Source organism: Neomonachus schauinslandi, chromosome 15 (genome assembly GCF_002201575.2).
Source record: "Neomonachus schauinslandi chromosome 15, ASM220157v2, whole genome shotgun sequence".
Lineage (NCBI taxonomy): Eukaryota > Metazoa > Chordata > Mammalia > Carnivora > Phocidae > Neomonachus > Neomonachus schauinslandi.
In genome coordinates, this window is record NC_058417.1 from 37,263,680 (window position 1) to 37,288,587 (window position 24,908).

The 24,908-nt window shown below is 57.4% G+C and overlaps 1 protein-coding gene across 1 annotated transcript in view; it reads left to right on the top strand.

The window, feature by feature from the left end:
* Nucleotides 1-14,604: 14,604 nt before the first annotated feature.
* ARHGAP23 (Rho GTPase activating protein 23) overlaps nucleotides 14,605-24,908 on the top strand; it is a 70,622-nt gene continuing 60,318 nt past the window's right edge. The window contains exon 1 of the mRNA XM_044921830.1: nucleotides 14,605-14,667. Coding sequence (XP_044777765.1) covers nucleotides 14,605-14,667 — 63 coding nt within the window. The remainder of the gene's footprint in view (nucleotides 14,668-24,908) is intronic.

Consider the following 24,908-nt stretch of genomic DNA (forward strand, 5'->3'; position numbering starts at 1 on the left):
CCCCCCCCCCCCCCCCCCCCCCCCCCCCCGGGACGGGATCCCTTCTCCTGCCACTCCCACCTTCCCTCACGCCCCGGGAGCCTTTCCTGTCACTCTCCCCGCCTGGAAACTCGGCCTTCCAGGGTTTGCTCCGGGGCCACCTCTGGAACTGTCACCAGCCACTTGTGGCCAAACCAGTGCTCCTTCCTCTGCTATCTGTTCATGTGTCTGCCTGCTTGCTCGTCCTGACTCTAGTCTGGGAGGGACGGAGCCTGCGCGCTCAGCTCTCTCCCTGTCCCCGGGGCTGACACGGTTGAGTACACGCGCCAAGGTGGTGGTGGTTGAGGAAAGGCGACATCTGCCCCCTTCCCGGGAGTGCTGCTTGCTTTCCCAGTCAGCCAGCCTTGAGCCTGGATTTTCACCTTTCACACGGGACAGCTCGATTGCGTAAAGTAGGGGTTCTTAACTACTAAATGTCAGTCTTCTTCAGAATTTCTCAAGGGATTGGAGTTTTGGTGGTTGAAGTAAGAGTGTGAACGATGTGACAGGACTGCAACTCAAGGTAGCCCAAAGGTGGGGTGTGGACCGCTTCCTCCTGCCGCCAAAGGTGTCTGAGCACCAGAGCTGCCCTGGTGGGAGATGCTCCCCACGTGGGGTCAGCAGGCTTCGTCCAGGGACCCCAGGTTGCACTGAACCACCCACCGCCCCCTGCTGAATTCTCCCCCAGCAGAAAGTCTGCATTTAAAGAGCTCATCTTGGGGGGCACCTCAGGTCATAATCCCGGGGTCCTGGGATCGAGCCCCACATCGGGCTCTCTGCTCATCGGGGAGCCTGCCTCTCCCTCTCCCCCCTGCTTGTGTTCTCTCTCTCTCTCTGTGTGTCAAATAAAATCTTTAGAAAAGAAAAATCAAGAGCTCAGCTCAGGCGCCCTTCTTCACCTCCTGGGCTTCTGGTCTCATCCCGTGTGGTGTCAGGGCCTGGCTTTCCGCGCCCACTTCTGAGAACTTGGTTTTGTTTCTGGGCCTTTATTCTGCAGATCCAGGGGTGATGAGACAGGTGGAGAATAGAAGAGGCTGGCTAGCTTTCTAGTGGGAGGGAAAAATAAATGTGGCAGGTCACAGCTGATCTTGGGGGTAGTGTGGAAGGCTTGAAACGGAACAGGACAGCCTGGCAGCAACCACCGTGTGTGGGAGACCGGTGGAGTCAAAGAGAATGTCAAGAAGTTCCTCTGCACTGGGTGTCACCTCCTCGCGCCCCTTCCCTGCAGCTGCCGCGCTCGCACATGCCCGGTGTCAGTGAAGAACAGGGCAGTAGGGATCCATCTCCTTTTCTTCTGGATAGCGGGCTCTTTCTCCGAATGGACACCGTATGTAGAAGGCAGTACAGGCCCAGCTTTAGACACGAACTCTTATTGCTTGGGGACAGTGGGTTCTGTGTCTTGTTCCTCGTCTGCTCTGTCCCCCGCCCCCACCACCCGGGGCTGTGCCAGCACACGGACGGATGCCCCCTGCATGTGGGCAAAGACAGCCAGGCCAGACGTGGAGACGGCCCTGGGGGAAGGTCCTCTGCGCTGGAATCACCTTTGGTGCCGAACGGGGGGCAACCACGCTGGAGTGTGGATTCACGTGGCAAGCAATGTGGGCAAGGAGAGAACCCAGAATGCCTTGTGCAGTCCGTAGAAGAGGCGTCAGGGGAGGGCACAATGGCTCTCAGAGCAAGGTTTTGTGAGCCCGAATCACTCAGGCGAACTTTAAAAAAAAAAAAAAAGATTTATTTATTCATTTTAGAGGGAGGGAGCGAGAGAGAGAGCAGGAAGGAGGGGCAGAAGGAGAGGGAGAGAGAGTCCCAAGGAGACTTCCCCGCTGAGCACGGAGCCGGACTCAGGGCTCGATCTCATGACCCTGAGATCACGACCTGAGCCGAAACCAAGAGTCAGATGCTTCACTGACTGAGCCACCCAGGCGCCCCAGGCAAACTTTTTAACTTCACACTTACCCTGAGACTAAGACACCCTCCTAGAATCTCAAGGGGTCGGGTATGGGGGGGGCGGGTGTTGGTGAGAAGGGTGGACAGAAAGTCTCACATGCATCTGACGGGTGCTTCGCCCCCTCTCCATGCCGACACCCACTCGTTCACAGGCTTAGCGAGGTCCCCGCCCAGCATGTGTAGACCTGATCTGAACATCGGCTGCACGACTCGCAGTCGTGTGATCTTGGACAGTCTATTTATGCTTTCTTAGTCTGTCTCCTCTTGCAAAGAGGGAGAGTATTTTTCCTTACCTCATGAGTGAGTAAATGAGATAATGCACGTAAAATGCCTGGTACCTCTTCAGCACTCCATAAATAGCCACAGGCACTAATTATTATCATTATTAGTGGCATTTGGAAGAGAAGGACTGAGAGCTTTTTGCCTTCTCTAAAGCGGAAGGAAAAATGAAAAGACTTCAGGGCTGTCACCGGAGGCTGCAGCGAGGGGTGGGTTGGAGGGAGGAAGGGGGGAAGGTTGCTGGAGGATAAGGCTGGGGGGGTGGGGCAGCGGGTGGTGGGAACAGGTGGAACCGGGTGAGTTGTTGGGCTTTTCCTGCCACCTAGTGGCGCCTCTGGGCTATGCCACCCAGCTGTCCCCTCAGGTCTGGCTGGGCAGCAGTGGGGCGAGGCTGGGTTTAATATCCCTGAACGCAGTATATCTTCAGTCCTCTTCTGCTGCCCCCATTTAATGCCCTGTTCCCTCGGAGCCCCTGGCCTGTGACACATCCTCCACATGGTCCTGGCGTGCGGGACAAGACTCCTTTCATCAAGTGGAGGGAGAGGGGGAAGGCTTTGTTCTCTCGGCCCCGGGACAGAATGGGGAGCTGGGGCAGACACCCCAGGAGCTGGTGGAAACCACCCCCAGGCCCCACCCTGCCCCCTCTGGCTTGATGACCACCCCAGGGGAATGACAGGCCTCCCCCAGGCACTGGGGGCCCAGGCCCGTCTCGGTGTCTGCCTTGGGTTTTATTGAATTCTATAAATATGTGCAACCGTGTGCAGAGCCTGGGTCAGGGTTCTCCTGAGCTTTCCCATCCCACCTTCTCCAGAGAATTTTGCCTTTGTCTCCAAGATGAGAGGAAGGGGAAAGAGAGCTGCAGACTGAGCACCCCCCCACCCCCCACGTGGAGGGCCCGATGTGAGGGTGTTCTGAGCCAGCTCCGCCTCTGGGGCTCGTCATCTCCCTCCCCTGTGGGAGGTGCCAACCCCTCCGAGGAGGCTGCCTGGAATGATGTCCTCCTTGCATCATGTCTGGCTCCTGCTTCAAAGGCAGCTGGGCCTGTTTGGTGAGGGGTCTGACCTTGGGTGAGGGGCTTCGGAAGGAGGCTGGGAGCTACATGTTGGGCTGGGCATCCAGGGCCGGGCTTCCACAGGCCCCCTGCATCGGCACCCCCCACCCTCGACACCCACTTTTCCTCTCAGGGCCTGGTTAGAGCCTCAGCTGCAACCAGGCCAGAATTGCATCATTCTTGGCTTTGTTCACAAAGCAGCAGGTGGAGGAGTGGGGCCCCGCGGTCCATGCCCCCCCCTTCCCGCTCATCTCCTTCCACTCCCTCCTGGGTAATCCTCCTCCTTCCTCCCTTCTCAGGCTCATGGCACCCCCACCCCAGGAGTCGTCTGCCTTAAGGTGGCTCTCAGATCTCTTTCCACCTTCTCCTGCTCCCTGGGGAGCCCGTGAGGCTCCTAGGTGAAGGGAAGGGGGCTGGTGGCGGGGGGGTGGGGAGAAGCAGGCTGGAAACTGCCCTCATCATTTCCGTTCCCACCCAGTGGAAGGCAGATGCCACCCTCAAAGAAACACCTGGTTGTAGCCAGGGTATGGTCTCCCAGAATTTGGGAACAAGGTTAGAAACTGTCACCTGATACACTAAAGCTAATAAATAATCAATATAAGACGAATTAAATCAGCTCTTTGTAGAAAGCACTTAGCTTTTATTGACGGCTTATGTGTCTGTCCGGGGACCAAAAATGTTACACCCTCATCCCAATCTCCCATCGACCCCGTGAGGTGGTACTATTATCACTCTTGGCTTATGGACGAGGAAGCCAGAACTCAGAGGTGCATACACCACACGGCTCCCGAATGGCAGATGTGGGACTTGAATCTTGGTCAGTCTCCCTCCAGTGAGGCTCAAAGCTTCTCAAAGAGAAGGTTGGAAAGTTCGGTGCTGACCAGACTGGGACCTTTTTTTTTTTTTTTTACCCCCTAAAAAGAGGTTTTTGCCCAAGACACTTATTAAGAGACAAGACTAGTGTCCTCTTAATCTTATGAAGGAGATTCAATAAGATTTATGTCAAGTGACCTGGGCTGGGCCCTGCCCCCACCCCCCTACTGCTGCCCCTCTGAGGTAAGGCTGTGGCTGAAGATTCTGGCCCATGTGGGGAGGACCAATAAGAACTAGAGAGCCGGAGCTTGTCGAGGATCCAGGCTGCCAGGGAAGAGGGAGGACGGGGGGGCAGGGGGGGGGGGGCGCTGCACACATGCATCTTGCGGTCCTTCACAGGGACTCTGCTTGTGGAGCTTCCTGCAGTGCTCAGGTGTGTTGATAAAATAGCTTCGGGGTTTAGCAGTCTAGCCACCGTGACTTTGGCTAGTAGGAATCTATTTGTTAGGGTCAGCTCAGCATCTTTGGGGACAGACAGTTCTCAACTTTGCAAAGCCCAACCCCAGACTTTAGGTCTAGCCAAGCAGCAGCTGTTCCAGAAGCCCATCGTGGGTGTCTGCTGTCGCTACAGCCACCTCCTCCTTCTTGTCTTCACTTCCCAGTGGCTGCTTCATCCCTGAAAGAGAATCAGACGGAAACAACTGGGAAGAACGGAGCCTGCCTTCACAGCCCAGGGCCCAGCTCCACTGCGGCCTGGGAGAGGCGGGGTCAGGGTCTGGGGTACATGCTTGCTGGCTAGCACTCTTCTCAGTCTCCTGTCTCTTTAGCCCAGGACAGACTCCGTCTGAAGAGACAAAGGGCCCCATTGACCCCCTAGCCTTGTGACCCCACCCAAATCTGTCCCTCCCCTCCCCCAGGCAGCCAGCAGGGCACTCACTCACTTGGGTAGCAGACAGGGGCCACGAGGCCGCTGAGAGGGCATGGCAGGGAAGCCAAGAGAGGCTGCGGCCAGCTGGGCGGGGAAGACTGGGAGTGCGTGGGGAGTGCCCACCAGACCCCTGAGAAGACGGGTGGCCCGGGATGAGGGGCTGCCAGGGCTCCTGGCTGCCGTCCCAGGAGCAAAGCAGCAAATACCGCACAGGGCCCAAGCGTGGGAGGACTGGGGGAGTCCAACCTCAGCCCCAAGCCGGGCTGCCCATGAGCTCAGGGCCTCCCCGGCCTGCATTCCTGCCTCCCTCCCCCCAGCATGTCCCCCACACCCAGCCTATAAAGCCCCCTTTGTCTGGGCCCACTGAAGATCTTAACTCGTCCCATCTCAGCTTCCCGCCCTCTGCCCTTTCACCCTCTGGTGCCCAACAGAGGCCAGGGTGCAGTGAGAAGGGGTGAAACCCCCTTCATGCCAGGCTGGGCACTGGCCCCCGGGGGGCGGGTCTAGGCGGCCAGCCCCTGCCCACCGAAGCTCCCACCCTGCTACCCGCCTCAGGGCAGGTTAATTCCCACCCCTGTCCACTCTGGACTCCACGCTCCTGGGCAGCATGCCTGCCTCTCACATGCCTGCTCATGTGATCTCACCCTCAGCTCGGCCCTGCCCGGTGAGGGGCAGGACAGAGGAGCAGTGCGCAGTCAGGAGCCGCCTCTGATGGGGGGGGGGGCAGTCTCTTTGCCACCTCTTTGTCTTTACCAGAGTGGGTGGCGCCACTACCAGCAGTCAGGGGCCTGGCCAGCATCGGGGGCTTCAGATGACGCTTCTCTAGCAGTGGGCCAACAGTTCAGCCTCTCCTGCTTGGCATATGCGTGGGGCATGGCACACGGTAGGCGACAGGAATCTCCATCTCTGCTCCCCACACCCAGCCAAGGACCTCAGAACACATTTGAACAGAGGCTGGGTCCTGGCAGCAGGAAGTGGCGCCTCCCCACCATCTCCTGTCCTCACAAGGTCACAGGATCCAGACCCCTGCTCGCAGGGTGGGGGCCAGTGCCGCGTCTCCCTGCGTCCCAGGCTCTGTGGGTGTCTCTGACCTGCTCTCAGGCAAACCCTGAGGAGGGGCCTCAGCCTGGGAGACAGTGGTCTGGGCCATGGGTCAGCTCTGTCACCAAGCTGCCGGGTGACCTCAGGCAAACCTTTCTGTGGCCCCTGTAAAATGAGGAGGGGGGGGCCCTTCTAACTCATAAATCTTGGAGATGAAGAGAGGGGCTTCGCTCGGAGGGTGTCCTCTCTGGACTAACAGTGTCCCCAGGGCAGGGAGAACCAGGTGTGCTGGCAGGGATGAGCCCCTGGATGTGAGTGGCTGTGCATTAACGTGCGTGTGTGACCGCGCGCGCGCGCGGGTGTGAGCGCCGCGCCTCCCCCCGCGGGTGGGAGGGGAGGGGGCGGGGCCTGCGGGGCGGGGCGGGGCGGGGGTCCGGGCGGCTGACAACCGGCGCTCCTCGCGCTGGGCGGTCGCCGGGTTGCCGCACGGACAGGGCGCATGGAGGGGCCGCCGCCCCCGGCGCCCCCCGGGGCCGGCGCGGCGAGGACGGCGTAGCGGGCAGTAGCATGGAGCAGGTCGGCGGGCGCGGGGCGCGGGTGCGTGTCTGGGAGGGGAGGGCGGGGGCCGTCAGCACGGGCTGAGGGTGGGCGCGCCGCGGGGGGGGGGGGTTGGGGCGCTAGGGCTGCGAGCCCGGCGGGCGCTCTGGGGGAGGGACGGGGCTGGTGTGACCCTGAGCTGGTGGGTACACACACACACGCACACACGCACACACATGCTGACACACAGGGAGGCGCGCAGAGGGCGCGCACGCTGCCTCTCTCTCCCCACCCAGGAGAGCCCCCGCATCTAGAAGCCCCCCTCCTCACTCGGTAAGATCTCAGCCCCTGCTAGGATCCTGGGCCTGAGGGGGCTGCAGGCCCTGCGGGATGAACGAGTGACAGGAGGCGGAGGTAGCTCTCCCACGCCAACTACCGCCGACCCCCTAGTGAGACCTCAGGACACGACCGACACAGCCGGTTCCCTCCCCCACCTACGCATGGAGGGTCTTCTCCCAGCCAGGCTCCCCCTCCTCCCCCAGTTACAGCAGCTGCAGCAGCTGCTGCCACCATTTCATGGCAGTGAAAAGATGGGGTGGGCTGGGCAGCTTCTCCGTATGCCCCCCAAATACAGACCTGCAGCCCCAGCCAGGCCCTGGGGGCTGTCTTTCCCTTACATGGTCTCCATCAGAAAGGGGCAGGGATGAAGCCTCCCTCAGGTTGGAGCTCCTCACCCCCTCCAGGGTGCTCAAATGGAGAAGGGGGGCCAGTCCCCTTAACGTGAGTGGGGGGGGGGCTCTATTCTGACTGGCAATCAGTCTCCTCCTCTAAGAGGGGCAGCAGGCTGGACAGGAGTGAGGGGGCTGCTCTTGAGATTGTCTTACTTCCTTCATAATCCTGACTTGGTAGGAGGTCTTGGGGTGGGGTCTGGAGTGGTGGGATTTTCTGTTCTTGGGCGCGCCTTTACGTGCGGGGCTTATCCACACTCCTGGGCTCTTTGGGACTGCTCTGCCTAAAGCAGTGGCCTGGGGTCTTGGTCTCTGAGACCCCTCCCCTCCAGACTGAGCACAGTCCCCCTACCTCTGGCAGAGGGGTTCTTGGGTTGTCTATGATGGTGATGAGGAGGGGTGAGAGGAGGGATAGAGGGTGAGGAGTCAGGGGAGGGGGTGATCCTAAGTTCTGGGGAGGCATGAAGTGCTCTGGGCATCTTCCCTGGGCTGGGTGTGATGTTTGGAGCGGAGTTGTGGGCTGGTCTAGTCTCCAGGCCTGTTTGGCATCTTGGTTGTTAATTTAAATGGCCGGTGGCAGCACCAGGCCTGGCAGGGGGAAGGGGACTCCATTCGTCATTATCTGCTGTTGCCATCCTTACCGGCTCTACCCACGGCTCCACTCTGAGTGCAAAAAGTAGGGGTTGGGGGACAGTACTAAATGCCACCGAATTGCTTACATTAAAACAGTTAATGTTATGTTATGTGAATTTCACCTCAATTACAAAAAAAAAAAAGGAGAGGTAGGTCTAGGGACCATCGCTACTTTCTGCCTAGAGGACCCTAAAGGCATCTTACTGGGAGTGCAGCTGGGCCTGAATCGCTCCTCAAAGCAGCCCTCAGTTGCCCCCCCATCACCTTCTGGACCTCTTCTGGGGGTCAGCTGTTTTCGCTTTCCCAGGGGACAGAGCCGGGCTCCCCTGTGCCCTGGCATTGCAGAGGGGAGGAGAGAGCGGGAGGAGAGTAGGACACTGGGCTCCTGCCCGCCCCCATCAAAGGGACACGGGGAGGTCTTGGGTATCTGTCCTCTCTCTGGGCTGCTGTGAAATCCCTGGCAGCTGTGCTGAGCGGTGGTTTCCCGGGTCCTTTCTAGGTGTCCTAGGACACCCTGCCAAGCAGCCCAGCAGTCAGCCCGTCTGCTGGACTGTGAGACACGTCCCCCCAGTGGGGACTCTGATGTTCAGCACAACCAGGGAGGTGCCCAGGCCGATGTTAATGTCTTAAGGCAGCCCCAGCCCTGGGGCCCCCGTGGGTGTCACCGGCTTTCTGGATGTGTCAGAAGCATGGTGTGTATGGGGTGCTTCTGAAATCGGAGCTTCTTTCACCGCAACCAGGGGAAGCTCCTATTTTAAGTTTCCCATGTGCTGAGCCCTCTTGTAAAGCGAAGAATCCTTTTATAGTGCAAGAACCGCCCCAATGTGTCTGTGTGGTATGCGTGGATTTTGGCACGTAGGGTCTCTTAAAGGGGAGCATGCCTGGAATCTCTCATAGGGGCTGGAATTGCCAGGTGGGGTGGGTGCCAGGACGTAGGGGCTTGCCCCCTGTGGTCAGGGCCCTGCCCCTCTTTTCTCCCCATCTACTCCCCTTTCCCTCCCGGGGCTGGCTCAGAGCCAGACAGAGGAGAGGGAGCAGCTGCGGGGGGATTTCCAGAGCTTCCAGGGGAAAGTGGGAGCTACCCCCCTCCCCTCCTCCTCCACCCTTCCCCTCCTCTTCTCTTCCTTCCCTCCATGTGTCCCTCCTCTCCCCTCCTCTCCCCCCTGCTCCCCCCCCCCACTCCTAGAAGGGCAAAATGGAGACAGGGAGGAGAGTGGACCAGGGCCCTCTTGTGTGCAGGGCTTTGGTACAGCTGGGCAGGCTCTGGGGGCCTGTGGCAAAGCAGGACTGCAGGCCAGTTGCTGCAAGAATTTAAACACCCTCACATAGAACCTCAGAATTTAGCATCCTGGAGCTGGGAAAACACTACCTGGCCTAGCTCCTCCCAGAGGGATCCTGCTTCATGGAGCAGTGGCTTGGCATCCGACTTCGCCAAGTTACTTAACTTTTCGGAGCTTGTTTCCTCATTTATATAGTGAGGCTAATAATACCTGCCTTACAGGGTTGTCATGGGGAGTAAATGAAATCATGTTTGTAAAGAGCTTGGCACACAGTAGGTACTCAGTACATTTGAACACATCTTGGTGATGTGTTAGGTGATGTCATGGTGCTTAGAAGTCGTCTGTTAGCCTTGTACACACAGTCCAGGCCACGGGGTCCCCCATGACCCAGTATCACACGGTTGGGAGCCTGCAAGGGTGGAGACTCCAGCCCAGGGCCTCTTCTTCTCCCCGCATCATGACAAACATGGTTCTGCTGAGGGGCTGTGGGTGGAGAATGGCAGGGCTGGGCATCTTTCACCCATCCCCTGCCCTGACACCAGGGTTTTACTGGGTGTGGCTTGTTTGCCTAGCTGCCAGCCGGAGAAGCTGCAGCCTCTTGCTCCCACCCCCAAGCCAGCTGGGCTGGGTTCCCAGCTGTTTGGCAGGTTACCAATGCCCCTTGGCCCCAACCAGGCTAGGGGGTATGTAGCCTCCCTCTCTGAGGGGTGTTCGGGTGGGATTCCTGAGGGACCTGGCGGCAGGGAGGAGGGTGGGGACTGGTGTCTTCTTGAGTGGCCCCTTGCCCCACCCTATGCCATTAAAGATGCTCAGCAAGATCCACTCTGTGGGATGCCTGGGGCTTCTGCCAGAACCTGGGCCCCACGCCCTCCCCAGCTCTCAGCTTCAGGCCTCCTTCCTCTGCCACTTGCCCGCTGAGAGCCTTCAAGGTCTAGGCCATACAGGGCCTTCCAGGGCCCCTGACTTCTGCCCTCATTTTGGGAGGCCCTCTTGTTTTCCTCAGTGCGCTGCTTCCACCACATTGCAGCCATCCCTTGCTGTTGCTTGCTTTCCCTAGAATTTGAGCCCAAAGACGGCGGGAACATCAACGGTCCCCACGACTGCACACGGCAGTTTGCATGTAGTCAGAGCTTAATAAATATCTTTTGACTTGAATGAACTGGGCCCACACCTGCTTTAGAGGTGAGCATTTAGGTGGGGGTGGGTTGCTTTCAGGGGACAAGCAGAGGACAAGCTGGGGGACTGAAAGCCAGAGGCACAGGAACAAGCCTCTCCTCAGCGATCCCCTCTAGTCCTGCCCTCCCACCCTTCTCCACCAGGGGGTGCTCTTTCCCCTTCGGTGGAAGGGCCGAAGCTGTTGTCCAGGGTTAGGGTTGCGGCCGCGGTTCCTATAACCCACCTTCCACCCACTGTTTCTCCTTTTCAGCTCCCGGGGTGCTTTGAATCCATTATCAAGTGTGAGCCCCCAGTGGGAGGCAGGCAGAGAAGGCCTTATTGTTCTCATCTTACAGAGGGTGAAATAGGCTCAGAGGATGTCCTTTTCCTCAAAAACATACAGCGACCAGGTGGGCAGGATGGGAACCTGAACCCAGGCCTTTGGACTCTGGGGTCAGTGCTCCTTGATGACACCATGTAACTCCTAGCTGGCTCCTGGGCCAGGCCTCATCCTGGCCATGGGGGGCGGCTCTGGTCTGAGGACCCCTCCCTGACCTGCCCCCACGCTCCTCTCCTCGCCCTAGCTGGAGCTGGGGAACACAGGTCCTTCCTCTGGAGCCCCAGGCTCTGCTGCTTCTTCCTTCGCTCCACTCATCACCCCTTCCGTCTCTCTCCTGCCCAAGACTCGCCCACGGCTCACCTGTGCTGCTCACTTTCTTAACAGGCCTGACTCCACTTCCTCATCCCCGATGCTCTTCCTCACTGTATAATCTGGCCTCTGGTTCCACCGGTCCTCTGAAAGTGTCCTCTTTGCCCAACACAGTTCCTCGGGCTACCTGCTTCTTCTCAGTCCTCCCTGTCTTCCTCACCGGCCCCTAAAGGTGATGCTCCTCAGGTCCTGTCTGGTATCCAATCTCCCCTCTGTATTGTCCTTGGAGAACCTGAACCACACCCCTGGTCTACTGATGACTTCCAAAGCCCTGTCTCCAGTTCAGGCCTCTCTTCCGAGAGATGGACCCAGAGTTTAAGCTGCTCGTCACTACTCCGCTTGGCAGTACGGCCTATGGGTTAAGTGTGTGGACTCCAGAGCCCAAATGCCTGGATTCAAAGTCTGGGTGGACTTGGGTAAGATACTCAAGCTCTCTGGGCCTCAGTTTCCTTATCCATAAAATGAGGATTATAATATCTATTTCAAAGCTGAATTGGAATAATGTAAGGCTGAATTGGAATAATACATACAAAGGACTCACAGTGCCTGGCATGCCGCGTCTCCCTGAGAACACTCCAGATTTTTCCGTCTCCTTCCCGCAACAGCCAGTTGGTCTGGGGGGCCTTGATGTTTCTTGCCCCTGCCTTAGTGCAGTGTCTCCCCCGCCATCCGCATCTCTTTGCTGCTCTCCTTCTTTCCTGCAATGTGGCACATCTCCGCCTAAATCCCTGCCCCTGGCCAGGCTAGAATCTAAGTGCCTCAGGCCCAGTCACTCCATCGGCATATCCCCGCCCGCGTTTCCTTCCTCATCCCTCCATGCTTCCTGCCTACATTGTACCCTCCTTACCCTCCGCTTGGCTCCAGCCATATCACTAAAGTCTGCTTTCTCCTGCCTTTGCCTATTGATAGTCCTTTTCCCTGGAATGCTTTTAACCCCCATTCCCCGCCCCCCGCACCTCACCCATGAAGCCCCTAAAAGCTCAAGGCCACCTCATTCTGGAAGCTTTCCTCTGCTTCTCTGGCCTTCCATTGTTCCTTTTCGGAGATCTCACTATAGAGTCAGGATTGGTAAGACTAGGACTCCTCAAGGGAAGGAGCTAGGTCTTATCCCCATTTCCCCAGGGGCAACCTCCAGTCCCCCACCCCTTCATATATTAGGATTCCCAAAAAGCATTTGTGAACCGAGGAAGGTGACTGGGCTGGGGGAGGAGCTTAGAAAGAGGGGGCATATAAGGAGGGTCCTTAGTGAAGGACCCCCTCCACCCATGTTGGGCTCTGCTTCCAGGACCCCCAGAGAAAGAGTGTGCCAGGAATAGAAGTGGATCTGGGGTTGGGTGGTAGCACCAGGGAGTGAGACCCAGGGAGCCTGAGGGAAAGGATGGGAGGAAGAGGGGCTGGAGAAGGTTGATGGGGGAGGGCCAGGACAGGATGGGGGTGCAGGTCAAGGTGCAGGAAGAGGTGGGAAGGGCAGCAGGGTGGGGGAAGAGCGCACTTTCTGGGAAGTGGGAGAGGGTGGGGGAGGTGAGCGCAGTGCATTGTGGAGGGAGGAATTCATCTGCTGGCCGGCGTGAGCTCATTTCCTCTCACTGCCTCCCGCAGTGTCTGAGGGCATCAGGCTCTGGAAAAAGTGAGCCAGGGGCACCCCAGCGGTCACCACCCTCCTCCCCTCCCCTGCAGCCGCAGTTCAGTTTGGATCCCAGGTGTCACTGCTTCCCCCTTACAGAGACAGCCCGTTTGTCCTGAGAGGAGAGACCCCTGAGCCAGGGTGGCAGCAAGCCTTGGACCACTGGAGCTATGGGACAGAGGGAGGTAGAAACAGGAACCGTGTTGAAAACCATGCAAGGCAATACAGGCAGCATGATGGGTTACAGTTAGACGGCAGGAAGGACTTCTCAGAAGAGGGGGACAAGCCCAGCTGCACTCGCGACCTTGATGAAGAGAGGTGGGGAAGGACGAGGAGTCATGACGTGCCCTTCCATCACTGTGAGAGCCTCCCTCTCCATGGACTGCCAGGGAATTTCAAAGAAATTAAATAAAACATAAGATTTAAAACCAAGTCAGTATGTCCTTCCTCAGGCTCACAGGAGTAGGGATGGCCTAGTTGGTGTCTGGGCCACTCTTACCTGCTCTGGGACCTGAGTCCCTGGTCCTGGGGGGGGGGGGGACTTGGGGCTGGTGATGGTGGTGAAGTAGGCAGGTTTTATGAGGTCTCCTTGCCCAGAGGAGGTGGGTGATTCCAGTGGGCAGAGTCAGCCTTCCACTTTCATTGCCTGTCTTATCCCAATCCTATTCCTATCTATCTGTGGCCTCTCCCACCTTTTCTTCATAATCTGGGTGGAGGAATACAGGAGCCCGTTAAAACTGCAAGAAGGCACGGAAAAGAGGTAAGCATAGGCCGTAGGAAATACAGGAAGTAACAAGGATGTCAGTTAGACAGTAGAAAGAACTTTCTGTCAGAAACGAAGGACTGTGGGACTATCTCTTCCCGGATCATTAGGAGATGGCCTGGAGGGGTCCTGCTTGGGGACAGGGAAATGAAGAACTGGCTCAGGACCCCAGTGGCTCTTTGGGCCCACCCTGGCATGAAGCCCCAAAGGAAGGCTGTGGGGAGCTTGTGAGTGGGAGGCCTGGGGCCATCTCTGCCCTCTCTGCTATCCCCTGCAGAGCAGATCTATGAGCTGGTCCAGAGGCCTGAGCCCCAGGCTGGCTGGCTGGGGGTCTGAAGGGCTGGGGCACCTGCCAGCCTCTCTCTTCCAGCCTCCACTCCTCTGCCTCCTTGGGGTCCTGGACTGAGACTCGGCCTAGGAGGGAGACCCTAGATAGAGGGGCTGGAGCCCCTGAAAGCTCCCTCCCGCCCCCACTCCCACGGGCATCACCATCTCTGTCCTTGTCTCCATAAATCTCTGGACAGAAGGCTCCCTAAGCCTTTTTCCGTCTTTCCCTCTCTTCAATCCTGGGTCTCTTTATCTTTGTCTCTGACTGTCTTCTCCTGCTCTCTACGCTGTATCTTGTCCCTGTCATGCTTTCTGTGTCTCTCAGTCTTTGTTTCTGACCACCTCTGTCTGGCTATGTTTCCTCTTGCTTCCCTCTCTCTTCCTTCCCCCTTTCCTCTCCCTGTGCTAGCTCTGGGTTGGGTGCCCTTGGCCTCTTTCCTCGGCCAGCCAGGATCACCACCTATTTGGGCCGGTTCCCGGGAGGCCAGCCCAAATTGTCTCCCTGAGACCACCTCTGTTCCCCAGGCTTCACTGCCCCGTAGCTCCGCGGCCGGCTCTAACCCCTGCCTGAACCCCCTTTGCCAGTCAGCTGCCCTGGGGAGAGGCGGCGGGTGCGCCCCGTCGGGAGCGCAGGGGGAGGAGCGAAGGGGCTGGCCCCCCGGGGGGGGGGGGCACTCCGCGCTCGGCCCCGCCCCCTCCGGCCCCGCCCCTCCCGGGTCCCTGCCCGCGCCCCCAGCAGTGCCCTGGCCGCAGAGCCGCCGCTGCCGCCCGATGAATGGAGTCGCCTTCTGCCTGGTCGGGATCCCGCCCCGCCCGGAGCCCCGGCCCCCTCAGGTGAGGGCGCTGGGCCAGGGGAGGGGGGCGGATCCAGGCGCTGCCGGGTAGCTGGCCGCAGGGCCGGGGTCGCGGTGCCCCCGCTCGGCGGGCACGGCCTGGGGCGCACGGCGCGGACACCGCGGGCACGGCTGCAGGGAACTTGGGCTGGTGGCGGGCCGGGGAGGGGGCCGGAGCGAGAGGTGCCCTGGGCAGGGGGGCGGGATGGAGGAAGGCAGGCAGGGGGCCGGGACGCGTACGGGGCTGCCTGGGCAGAGGGCACGGACCAGGGCGGCGGTGTCAGGCCCCCCGCGGCCGGGCAGCGGGGGCGGGAGGCCCGCGCCTTTTGTCCGGGTTTTTCAGGCGGGGCGCCTGCCGCCGTTTCCTCTGCCCGAGTTTTCGTTTTCCGTTGGCGAGGCCCCGGCACAGCTGGAGGGAGAGGGAGTGGGGGAGGGGGTTCCCGGAGCGGGATGTCCTTGGCCACTGAGGCCGGACACCCCCCTCCCCGCGCCACACTCGCCCCCTGCCGGGCCGGACCGCACGACGAGCTTCAGGGAGCGGGTCTGCCGCTCCACTGGCTCCTGGGGAAAAGAAACAGGCCCGGGAACCTCGGGTCCCGAAGGCTCCGCTGCGCTCCCCTTCGCCCCCTCGGGCTGGCTGTGGGTGGGTCTGGGCGCAGGGTGCCAGGGGCATTACTCAGCGCTGGGCTGCTTTGCTTGGGTTCTTTCATCTGCCAGCTGCTGAAGCTGGGGAGGGGCCAGTAAGGGCCTCCGGGCCCCTTTGGAGCCAACCCCCTACCTCCGAGCCCGGTTGCCCAGTGCTGGAGTACCCCAACACTGCACCACCCTAGTTCCCAAGTGGAAGCGTTGGGCGCTCTGGGGACAGTCGTTTCCCCGGTTGGAAAAGAAGTTCCCTTGGGGTCCAGGTTGTGGTCAAGGTCTGGACCGAGGCCTCTTCCTCTTCTGACAAGGCTGGAGGACTTAGTGATGCTCTTCCTCAGCTGCCTCCCCTGCCCGCCCCCCATCCCATGATGGAGCTGGGGTCTGGTGCTTTGCAAACTCTTTCTGAGACTGGTGTGTTTCTCAGACGCTGGATGTATGCTCAGTTCTTTCTCAACCTGCATCTCTCTTCCCGGACTCTCCCTGCACGTTTCAGCCAAAGTGTTTCCTAATTACAAACTTGAAATTCAGGATGGACAGGGGGTGGGGGTGGAGGTCATTAAGCCTGAGCCCCATGGATTCACCCCCCACCCCCAACAACACATACTTCATCTCCCCCCTACCATGTCCACCCCCACTCCAGGCCCATCTGGGGGTGGATGGGGTTTGATTCCATGTGGTTCTGCCTCTATGCCAGGGCAACAGCCTTACTCCCCAGAGTGGCTGCTCTCACTGAGATGTGTTCATTGGCATGCGATTTGAATCTCCATTACATAACCAGTCATTTCGCCTCCAAACAACTCAAAGGCCCCCAGCCCCAGCCTCGGCCACTTGCTCGCAAGGTGGTTGGGTCTACCCTTAGGTGGCTGGGAACTCCTTTTCCAGAAGCTGAGGCCTGACCTTCCCCTTGGGAATGATAAGAGCAATAAATAAATCCCTTTTACCTTCGATGCTGGGTTCCAGGACCTCAAAAGCCCTGTGAGCGGGCAGGGTGGGTATTCAGATCTGAGACCACACAGTGAGAGCGCTGGGGCTAGAACCTGGGTACCCTGATGAGATCCTGGCATAAAGTGAAACTTTGGGAGGGGCGTGCTGTTAGGAAGGTGGCTTTGGTACACCATGGGCAATGGGGCAGGCTTACAAGGATCCCAGCCCAAGCAGAGAGGGACTGGACGCAGGGAGTAGGCCTCGTGCTGGGCTGCCTGGATGGGGACCTCTCTGCCCCCTCATCAGGCTTGCCCTGAGCCCATGGGGAAGAGAGGCAGGAGGCCCCTCTGGTCCCCCAGGGGTGCAGCAGTTTTGCCAGGGATGGGAGTGGGGATGAGGGATGATGCTGGTTGTAGAATAGGGCAGGGCTGGAGTGGGCAGGGGCATGCGTCACTTCATCCTTCATTGCAGAAGGACTACCTGGTATATAAGGTTAAAAGAGACGATAAAGAAGGAGAATGAACTAAGTTATAGTGTGAGGGACTGCAGTTAGCTCTGCAGGGGGACTTGTAGGGAGAGGCTTACGGAGCTGCAGCATCCCAGTCTGGCCTGGAACATCCCACAAGGAAGGTTCCTCCAGGACAGTGGGTTAGGTAGATCCCTTGACACTGAATTCCAAGTGTAGGAATCTGATGAGATTCATAGGGGATACAAATATATGCAAATAAGTGCATACATTAGTGCCTGAAAAAAAAAATGTGTTTTTAAGGAGGCGGGAATTGCTTTAATAAAACACCTGATAGTTAAGACGTAGGTAGCAATGACTCTGGGCCAGGGTTTATAAAAATTACTTCATTTAATCCTCACACCACCACTGTGATGTGGGTACCGTTATTGTCCCCATTTTACAGTTGAGGACACTGAGGCCTAGAGAGCTAATAGCTTGGCCAGAGTCACATCACTAACGAGTGGCAGAGCTGGGGAAGGAACGTGGCGATCTGGCTGCAGAATCCATGCTCTCACCCTGCCATCCTGTTTCTTGGGCCTTCCCTGGTCCCACGTCACTCCCACCCTGGATCTGTGTCCATCTAGGCCACAGCTCAAGAACAAGGTTAACCTCTCGCTGGATGGGAGCTTGGTTGCTTGTCGTCAGGCTGGGACAGGGCAGAGGACTGGAGGCCTCAGGGTGGCAAAGCCTTAGGTGCCCATCCAACGTTGGTGGGTGTGGAATCAGCTCATTGACTCCCCCAACACCCGCACCCCACCTCAGGCTAGCCCACAGCCCTTGGACTGGGGCTCAGTTCATTGGTGTTTTCCTTCCAAAGGGGCATCAGCCCTGCTCTGTTGGCTGCAGGGGTTCAAAGGTGAGATATTGGCTTGGTCAGGGATTTGGACAAAGCCCAGTTTTAATTATCCTGCTCTCTCTCCCTCCCCAGAGACAGCCATGAATAGGGCCTGTGGGAGCTGGCTCTGCCTTTCCCCAGCAACCCCCACCCCCTTCAAACAACCCGCCTTCAGATCCAGGCCCCCCCATTTCATGCGAAATTGTGCCAGCTCTTTAGCAGGACAGTGCCAGTCAGTACCAGGCGGGTATCTCTTCCCCCCCTGCCTCAGTGGGACAGCAGGCTGAGATGGCCTAGGGACCGCACTGGGGTGAGTTTAAAGGTCTGTGGGAGTGGGGTTATTTGTTACCTGTCAGAGTGGGTCAGGACCAGAGGGGTTATCTTGTCCAACTCCTTCATGCTAAAATGGGGAAACTGAGGCTAGACAGTGCCCAAGGTCAGGTGGCCTGTGAGTGGTGGACATGAACCCAGGTGTCCTGATTTCCAGGCTCCCAGGCCTTGTTTTTCTCCATGCAGTTCTGTCATGGTGCCCCCCACCCCTGCCGCCCCCCACCCTCAGTGCAGGGTTCTGGGATTGGGCCTTGGGACAGAGGGGAGGAGCAGGGATGAGTGGACAATGTGCCCCGTTCATCTCTGTGTCCCCAGTGACCAGCACAGCGCCTGGCACAGGGCGGCTCTCTATAAATGTTTGTGAAGTGGAGGCCAGGGGGAGCAGCCCTGCCTCTGGCCTCCCAGGGTGCCCCATGCCCAGCTCTCCCCCTGGCATTGTGACAGCTGGTCTCCACATCAGTTGCCTCCATCGTCCTGGAGTTATTTGAGGACAAGGAAAGTAATAATAGGAACTACTTCCATAGTGGTTACCACTAGGTAGGAAAGTACCTTATCATTATCCCATTTCACTGATGAAGAAACTGACCCAAAGAGATTCTGTGGCTTCCTAAGGTCACACAGCTAGTAGTAAGTGGCAGAGCTGAGGAGTTGACTGTGCTCTTAACCTCATTCCAAGCAGCCGTAAAGCTGTGGTGTTTGTCTTGGTGTCCACAGGGCCAGGCCCACAGCCAGTACTCAGAGAATGTTTGTTGACTGACTGGTTGACAGAATATGGAGAAACCACAGAAGGCTGTAATCTAACCCTTTGGAAGTAGCTGGAGTTGGAGTCTTGGGAAGGCAGCCTAGAGGTGCACTACTGTGTTATCTGTGTGCCAGGAGTGCCTGATCTAAACCCAGAGAGGAAAGGAAAGCTCACACCCTGTCATGACTGCCTTCGAAGGTTTAACAGGGGCTGCTGGGGCCCCTCTCACTCCCTCCTTCTTCCCCCAGAATTCTAAGGGGATGGGGCTGAGCAATGGGCACATGGGAAAAGACTACAGGCAGGATTAACGAGTCCTGTTCCTTTTTCATCTCTCTGGCCCTGAGATCTTCAGCCCAATGCATCACCTTGGCAGAATATTCTGCCCCTTTCGAGTTGGAGGGTAGACAGAGTGTCTGGTTTAAGGCAGGGCTTGTCATGGCCGCCCATGCACCTTTCCTCCATGGGAAGTGGTTGAATTTCCAGCTACCTCCAGTCCTAAACCTTAGGCCCAGGGTCATCTCCTCCAACCTCCTGAAACCCATGTGTCCCTGGGCAGGGGACCTCTTTCCCTCTGACTACCCCTCTGCCCCCCATTTGCTGGTCTGAAATCACATCAGTCATCTGCATGGTTAGGTCACACTTCATCTGCTGACAAAGCCTGGCAGGGAGCTGGCTAAGAAAAAAGAAGACTCAGTGTGGAGATGTCCTTCTAATATACAGGCAACCATGGCAGGCAAGAGGCCTGGGCCTGGTGTGGCCCCTTGGCACGCTGGGGGGCAGGTTGGTTGGGCCCTGCCTTCAGCTGGCTGAGGTTCAAATTTCAGCTCTATCCCTTACTCACTATGTGATGTGGCCCTGGCGACTGGGTTCTTTGTTTTTAGCCTCCATTTTCTTATCCCTGAAATAATCCCTCAAAATCGCTGAGAGGATTAAATGAGATGATATAGGTAGAGGGACTGACATTTGGTAATCTCAACCATTAGTAGCAACAATTGTTAAACAGATGAGAATCAATGGATGCAAAGGAGAATGACATCCTTTTGGCGCAATAAGGAGAAGTCAGAGCAAATGAGCTGCCCCTGGAGGTGATGAGGCTCCTATCAGTGGAGGTGAGCAGGCACAAGCTGGACTAGAAAGAATTCAGGCATTGGGTGAAGGGTTGAAACAGAAACTTTAAGGGCTCTGCTTTGGGATCAGCACCGTGTGGTAGGAAGTTAGGGGAGCAGGTGAGACCTGGTTCCTGCTGCAGGGTACCAGGGAGAGGGGGCAGAGCCCCAGCCTCTCCTGAAGGAGGAGCCAGGGCTACTCCCAGTGGCAGAGCTGTGGCCTGTAAAGAGCGGAACTGGGGAAAGAAAGACTTCTTATGCCCAGTGCATTTGGGGGCGTCTGGGGGTCGGGGGAACAGTGGGGCCTTTGTCCCCAGCCTCCGGGAATCTGGCCGAGGAGGAGCCGTCCCTGGGTCTGGCTGGGCCCTCAGCAGCCAGGTCCTCTTTGAAGTGACCCTTTCAAAGCTCAGCCTGAATCCCTGGGAGGAGAGGCAAACTCAGGGTGGGGCCTAGGGATGACTGAGACCCACAAGCCAAGGATGGAAACGGACCCAGTGCCAGCCTCTTTGTGAAGGCAGCCTGGCAGAAGGGGTGTGGGCTGGAGGAATGTGGCCAGGCGGGGGGGACATGTGGGAGCCATTTAGGAGGACAACCACTCCAGGGGCTTGGCCCCCAAGTGTGGGTTAATATAGGGAAGGGCAGAGTTCACTTCGGCCCTGTGCCTGGTTTCTATCAGTCTTCAGATTGATTTCTGTCTGATTCTGGGCTCCTAAGTCCACAGCTGTGTCTTCCTTTTTAACTTCCTCAGGGAGCATGAGAACACTCCTTGGAGAGAATCTGGTGCCGGCACAGGACTTAGAGCCCCTAGTAGGAGGGACAGTGGCGGTCTGGCCTATTGGAGCTTTTCCTGCTCCTGAGAACCCCCCAAAAGGCTGGAGTGGGACCCCCACCTTCCACCACAGTTTCCTTCATTCTCAGTGTGGAGGAAACTCTGTATTGTTCTCCAAGAGAAAGGGAGGGAGGGAGAGGGGAGCCAACCAGAGAGGGGGCATCTTTGAAAATTTCAACTGGAGGGATATTGGGGGCACCGCGCCCTGCCCCAGCCCCTGCCTCCACATTTGACTCATGGGGGAGCTGAGGCCTAGAGAAAGGCCAAGGCAAAGTGCAGAGGCAGAGGGGAAGGGACAGGCCGAAGTGGGAGGAAGATGGAGGATGGAGGATGGAAGCCAGGTGGGAAGGGAGTTCAGGCAGCTGAGTTATATGTAATCCCAGGGTAGTGGAGAAGTTCTCAGAGTCTCTTCAGCTCTGCTCTGCTGTAATTCCATGAAAGGAGGCAGAGGAAGGAGCGGGTTGTTGGTGGTGGGATTTTTTTGGACCAAGCAGTGGATAGTAGCATCTTGACAGCCCAAGGTGAGAACCCTACCCCACCCTGAGGCTCTTTTCTAGTTCATGGCCCCACGCCCTGACCTCTCGGCATCATGGCACTCTATGTACTTGAGAAGATCCTTCTAAATCTCCCTTTCCTCTTCTGAGGGTGTGGCCTCTGCTTCCTCCCCAAAAGAGGGGGAGGAGGGAGCTGAGCACTCCAGGCCCTGATGGGGGGCCTTGGGCGGTTCTGATACTCTCCTGTATCTTGCACTAGCATCTGCAGAGCTGAGCCTTCATTAACTCTAATGAATCCTTGGCACCGTGCCCTCCCTCTGCCCTGAAGCTTCTGGTGGGGGTGAGGGGGCAGCTGAGATTGAACCTAGAGCCCAGGAGGTGGTGGGATGTCTGCAAGAGGGGAGTGGGAGGCAGGAAATGGGGGCCAAGCAACAAGGCTGAGACTGCTGTTGGGACGAAAAAATAGCCCCCCTTCCTTCCCCACTGGGACCCTTTCCTCTTCCAGTGGCTCCCAGATGCTTAGGTCCCCACCGTGCTAGCTGAAATGTTATCTGAGAGCCTGGGTGTGGCCCGGGACAGTGAGGACATTCCCAGGCCTGGCATACACATAGAGTGTCCCTCCACTTCCTAATTACGGGGGGGGGGGGGGGGGAGGGGGGGGACTTGACTCCAGGAGTTGGAAAATCAGGCAGCAGCCAGATCTTAATGCAAACCAGATCTTAATGCAAACCCGCCTTCGTTCATCTGTTGACCATTTCCTATGTGTTCTGTGTTCCCAGCTCTCTCTGTGGGTCTTGGGATCTGGATGAGTATGACACAGCCCTGCCCTCAAGGGGTTCAATGTCTGCTTTTCCTACCACCCAAAAGTTTCACTAAGATTTCATAACCACGGATTCTGAGATTTATCTCTATACTGTCTGCCAGGCCAGAACATCCTTTGCTAACCCCCTGCCAAAATTATTAACGTGAACATGGCCTGGCCTAACTGAGGAGTCAGACAGAAGCAGGCACAAGGGAATGTCTTCACTGTGACTTCATCTGAGTGTGAATGTGGTCACAAAGGTGGGAAGAAGGGTTTCACAGTGGAAAGAGTGTCGGTGGGTAGAATTGCCATAGGGGTTAGTAAAAAACCAGTTGGTGATAAGATTAATCTCCTTTCTCTCATCTCCTATTTCCAAACCTGTCTTTAAGTTGAAGATTCTTTTATGAAACTCCTTTTGATCATTTTCAAGGGCCATCATGTGGTGGTTGTATATTTACAGATACTAGAACTGAGACCGGAGAGGGTAGACAACTTCACTGAAGGTCAGCTAGCATCTGCATTTAAATCCGTGTCTTTCTGAATCCTAAGCCTGTCTTGTGATCACTGCTACATTCCTCGACAAGAAAAAGCCTGGAGGACACCCACCCTACTCTGGGAAGGTGGATCCTTACCCTTGCCCCCAGCTGAGACTTGAAATCCAAGTAGAGGTTGATATAGTGAAGGAGAGGGGAGGGCAGACATAATCTGGTGGTGGATGCTGACAACACAATTATGTTCTGTTTCTCCATGACTCTGCTGTGCACAAGGGTTCTCCCTGTGTCTGCCTGGAATCTGGGTTTGCTCTTGAGTGGTATATGGGTACCCAGGGATCCATCGATACATATGGGCAAAGCCCAGTGCCTCTTCTAAAGATGCTCCAGCTCTGAGTGGAAGAAGACTTCCCTGAGGAGGTGAGGCTCACCAGGCCTTGAAAGATGTCTGGGGTGGGGGTAGGGGTGGGGGCGCTTGTGGAGGAGAAAGAATGGCATTCTAGACAGAAGGATCCAGCATAAGCAAAGGCAAGGAGGTGTGAAATAGCCTGGCCTCTTGTGGCATCAGTGAATGCAAGACTGAGAGTAGAGATGAGATTGGCATGGTCAGTGAAGGCCAGATCCTACCCCTCCCCTCCAGCATCATGGAAGACCCCTCATGCCATACTAAGGAACTTGACTTGCTCCCATAGATACTTTGGAGCCGTGGAAGTGTGTCAGGCTGTGGAGGCAGCTGACCAAATGAGAGATGATGAGGGCTGAAACTGGAGGTAGGAATGGAGAGGACAGGGTAGGAGTGGGATGTCTCACCCTCCTCCCTTTTCCAGAAACTTGTCATACCATCTCTTCCCCTTGTCTGATAAAGCCTTCCCTGCCTTCTCTGTTTTTTAAACTCCTATTCATCCTTTCAATGCCCAGTTCGGATATCCTTCTCTGTAAGCCCCCACCCCCACCCCATTTCCTCAAATATATGGGGACTTCCTCCTCTGGGCAGTAGATCTTAAGCCCCACGAGGGTAGGGACTTAGTCTTGTTCACTGCTTTATCTCTAGCTTCTAGACCAGGATCTGTTGACTGAATATTGTTGACTGATGAACAAACATTTCCATAGCACTTGGTATGCATTGTGAGAACCACATAATAATAGGAATATTGGTAACAACTAACATTTACTTTTTTAAAGATTTTATTTATTTATCTGAGAGAGAACATGAGCGGGGGGAGAGAGAGGGAGAAGCAGACACCCCACTGAGCTGGGAGCCCAACTCGGGGCTCGATCCCAGGATGCCAGGATCATGACCTGAGCTGAAGGCAGATGCCCAACTGACTAAGCCACCCAGGCGCCCCTGTTTAGGAATGTTTAGACACTATGCTTTACAGCCTCTTTATTTGTTGCATGCCTGTCTCTTCATAAAATCAGGGATTGTTTCATTAATTAAAAAAAAATCCTTTGTGGACTATTGAGCTCAGATTTGTTCAACAACTCGTTATGTGTCAAGCACTCAACACTGAGTCCTCTCAAGGGCCCCAGAGGCTTGGAGAGGGAAGAGACTTGACTGGGGTCACAGAGCTGGGACATGATCTGAGGTCTCTTTGACTCCTCACCCTCAGTGACACCTCAGTAGTCCCAGAATGGGACTAGGGGCTGGGCTCTGAGGTTGACTGGCTTGTTTAGGGACACACAAGGGGCAGGACTAGACGAGGGACTGAGTCTCCTGCCCCTAGGCCAGTGTGCTTCCTCACTGATGAGCAAAGGGAGTCCAGAGGCAGGCCTGGGGGCCCTTGTAATTTCCCAAGTGCCAGCCATCTGTCAGACAGGTGAGCTCCAAGGGGGCGGGGCTGACCTGGCGCTGGGGTGGGAGGGTCGGTGTCTTAAGGCGGCAGAGCCTTACAGGGCCTTGACGGAAGAGGGTGAGAGGCCTCCACTGGGCGCACGGCATCAGTGGGATATCAGCCACAGGGTGACGCGAAGGACCTCCAGCCGCCGGGGTGGAAACGGGTGTGAGCAGGGGCCAGGCTCGGCGCTGGGACTGGGCACCGCCTCCTGCGGAGTGCCCCTTCGGCGCTGGTTCCCGGACCTGCCGAGACCAGCCAATCAGACAGGCGCGCTGCTCTCTATTTGTATTGCTATTTGCATGACCACGCCCCCTGGCTCCCGCCGCGCCCCTTCGGCTCCCCAGCGCGCCTCCCAGGCCCCCCCCCGCGTTTCTGGCCCCCGGTGCAGGGCTGGCGTGGGCGGGCTGGGGGCTGCGGGGCGGGATGGGCCGACTTGGGCTGCCAGCCTGGCCGCACTATTCATAGCTCGGGCTGGCGTAGTTCGCATACTTGGCGTTTCTCACGTCTGGCTGGCCTGAGGCTGCCGCCCCTCCGCGGTGCTCCCTCCCTTCTCCTCTCCCCTTACCTCCTCACCCACTCCTTTCCCTGCCTCCTCCCCCGCCTTCTACCTCTCTGCCAGTCTTCCAGAAATCTAGAGGTGGCCCAGCCCACAGGAGGAAACTGAGGCCCAGAAAGGGGGCGTGTCTTTCGGCCTGGCCTCGAGG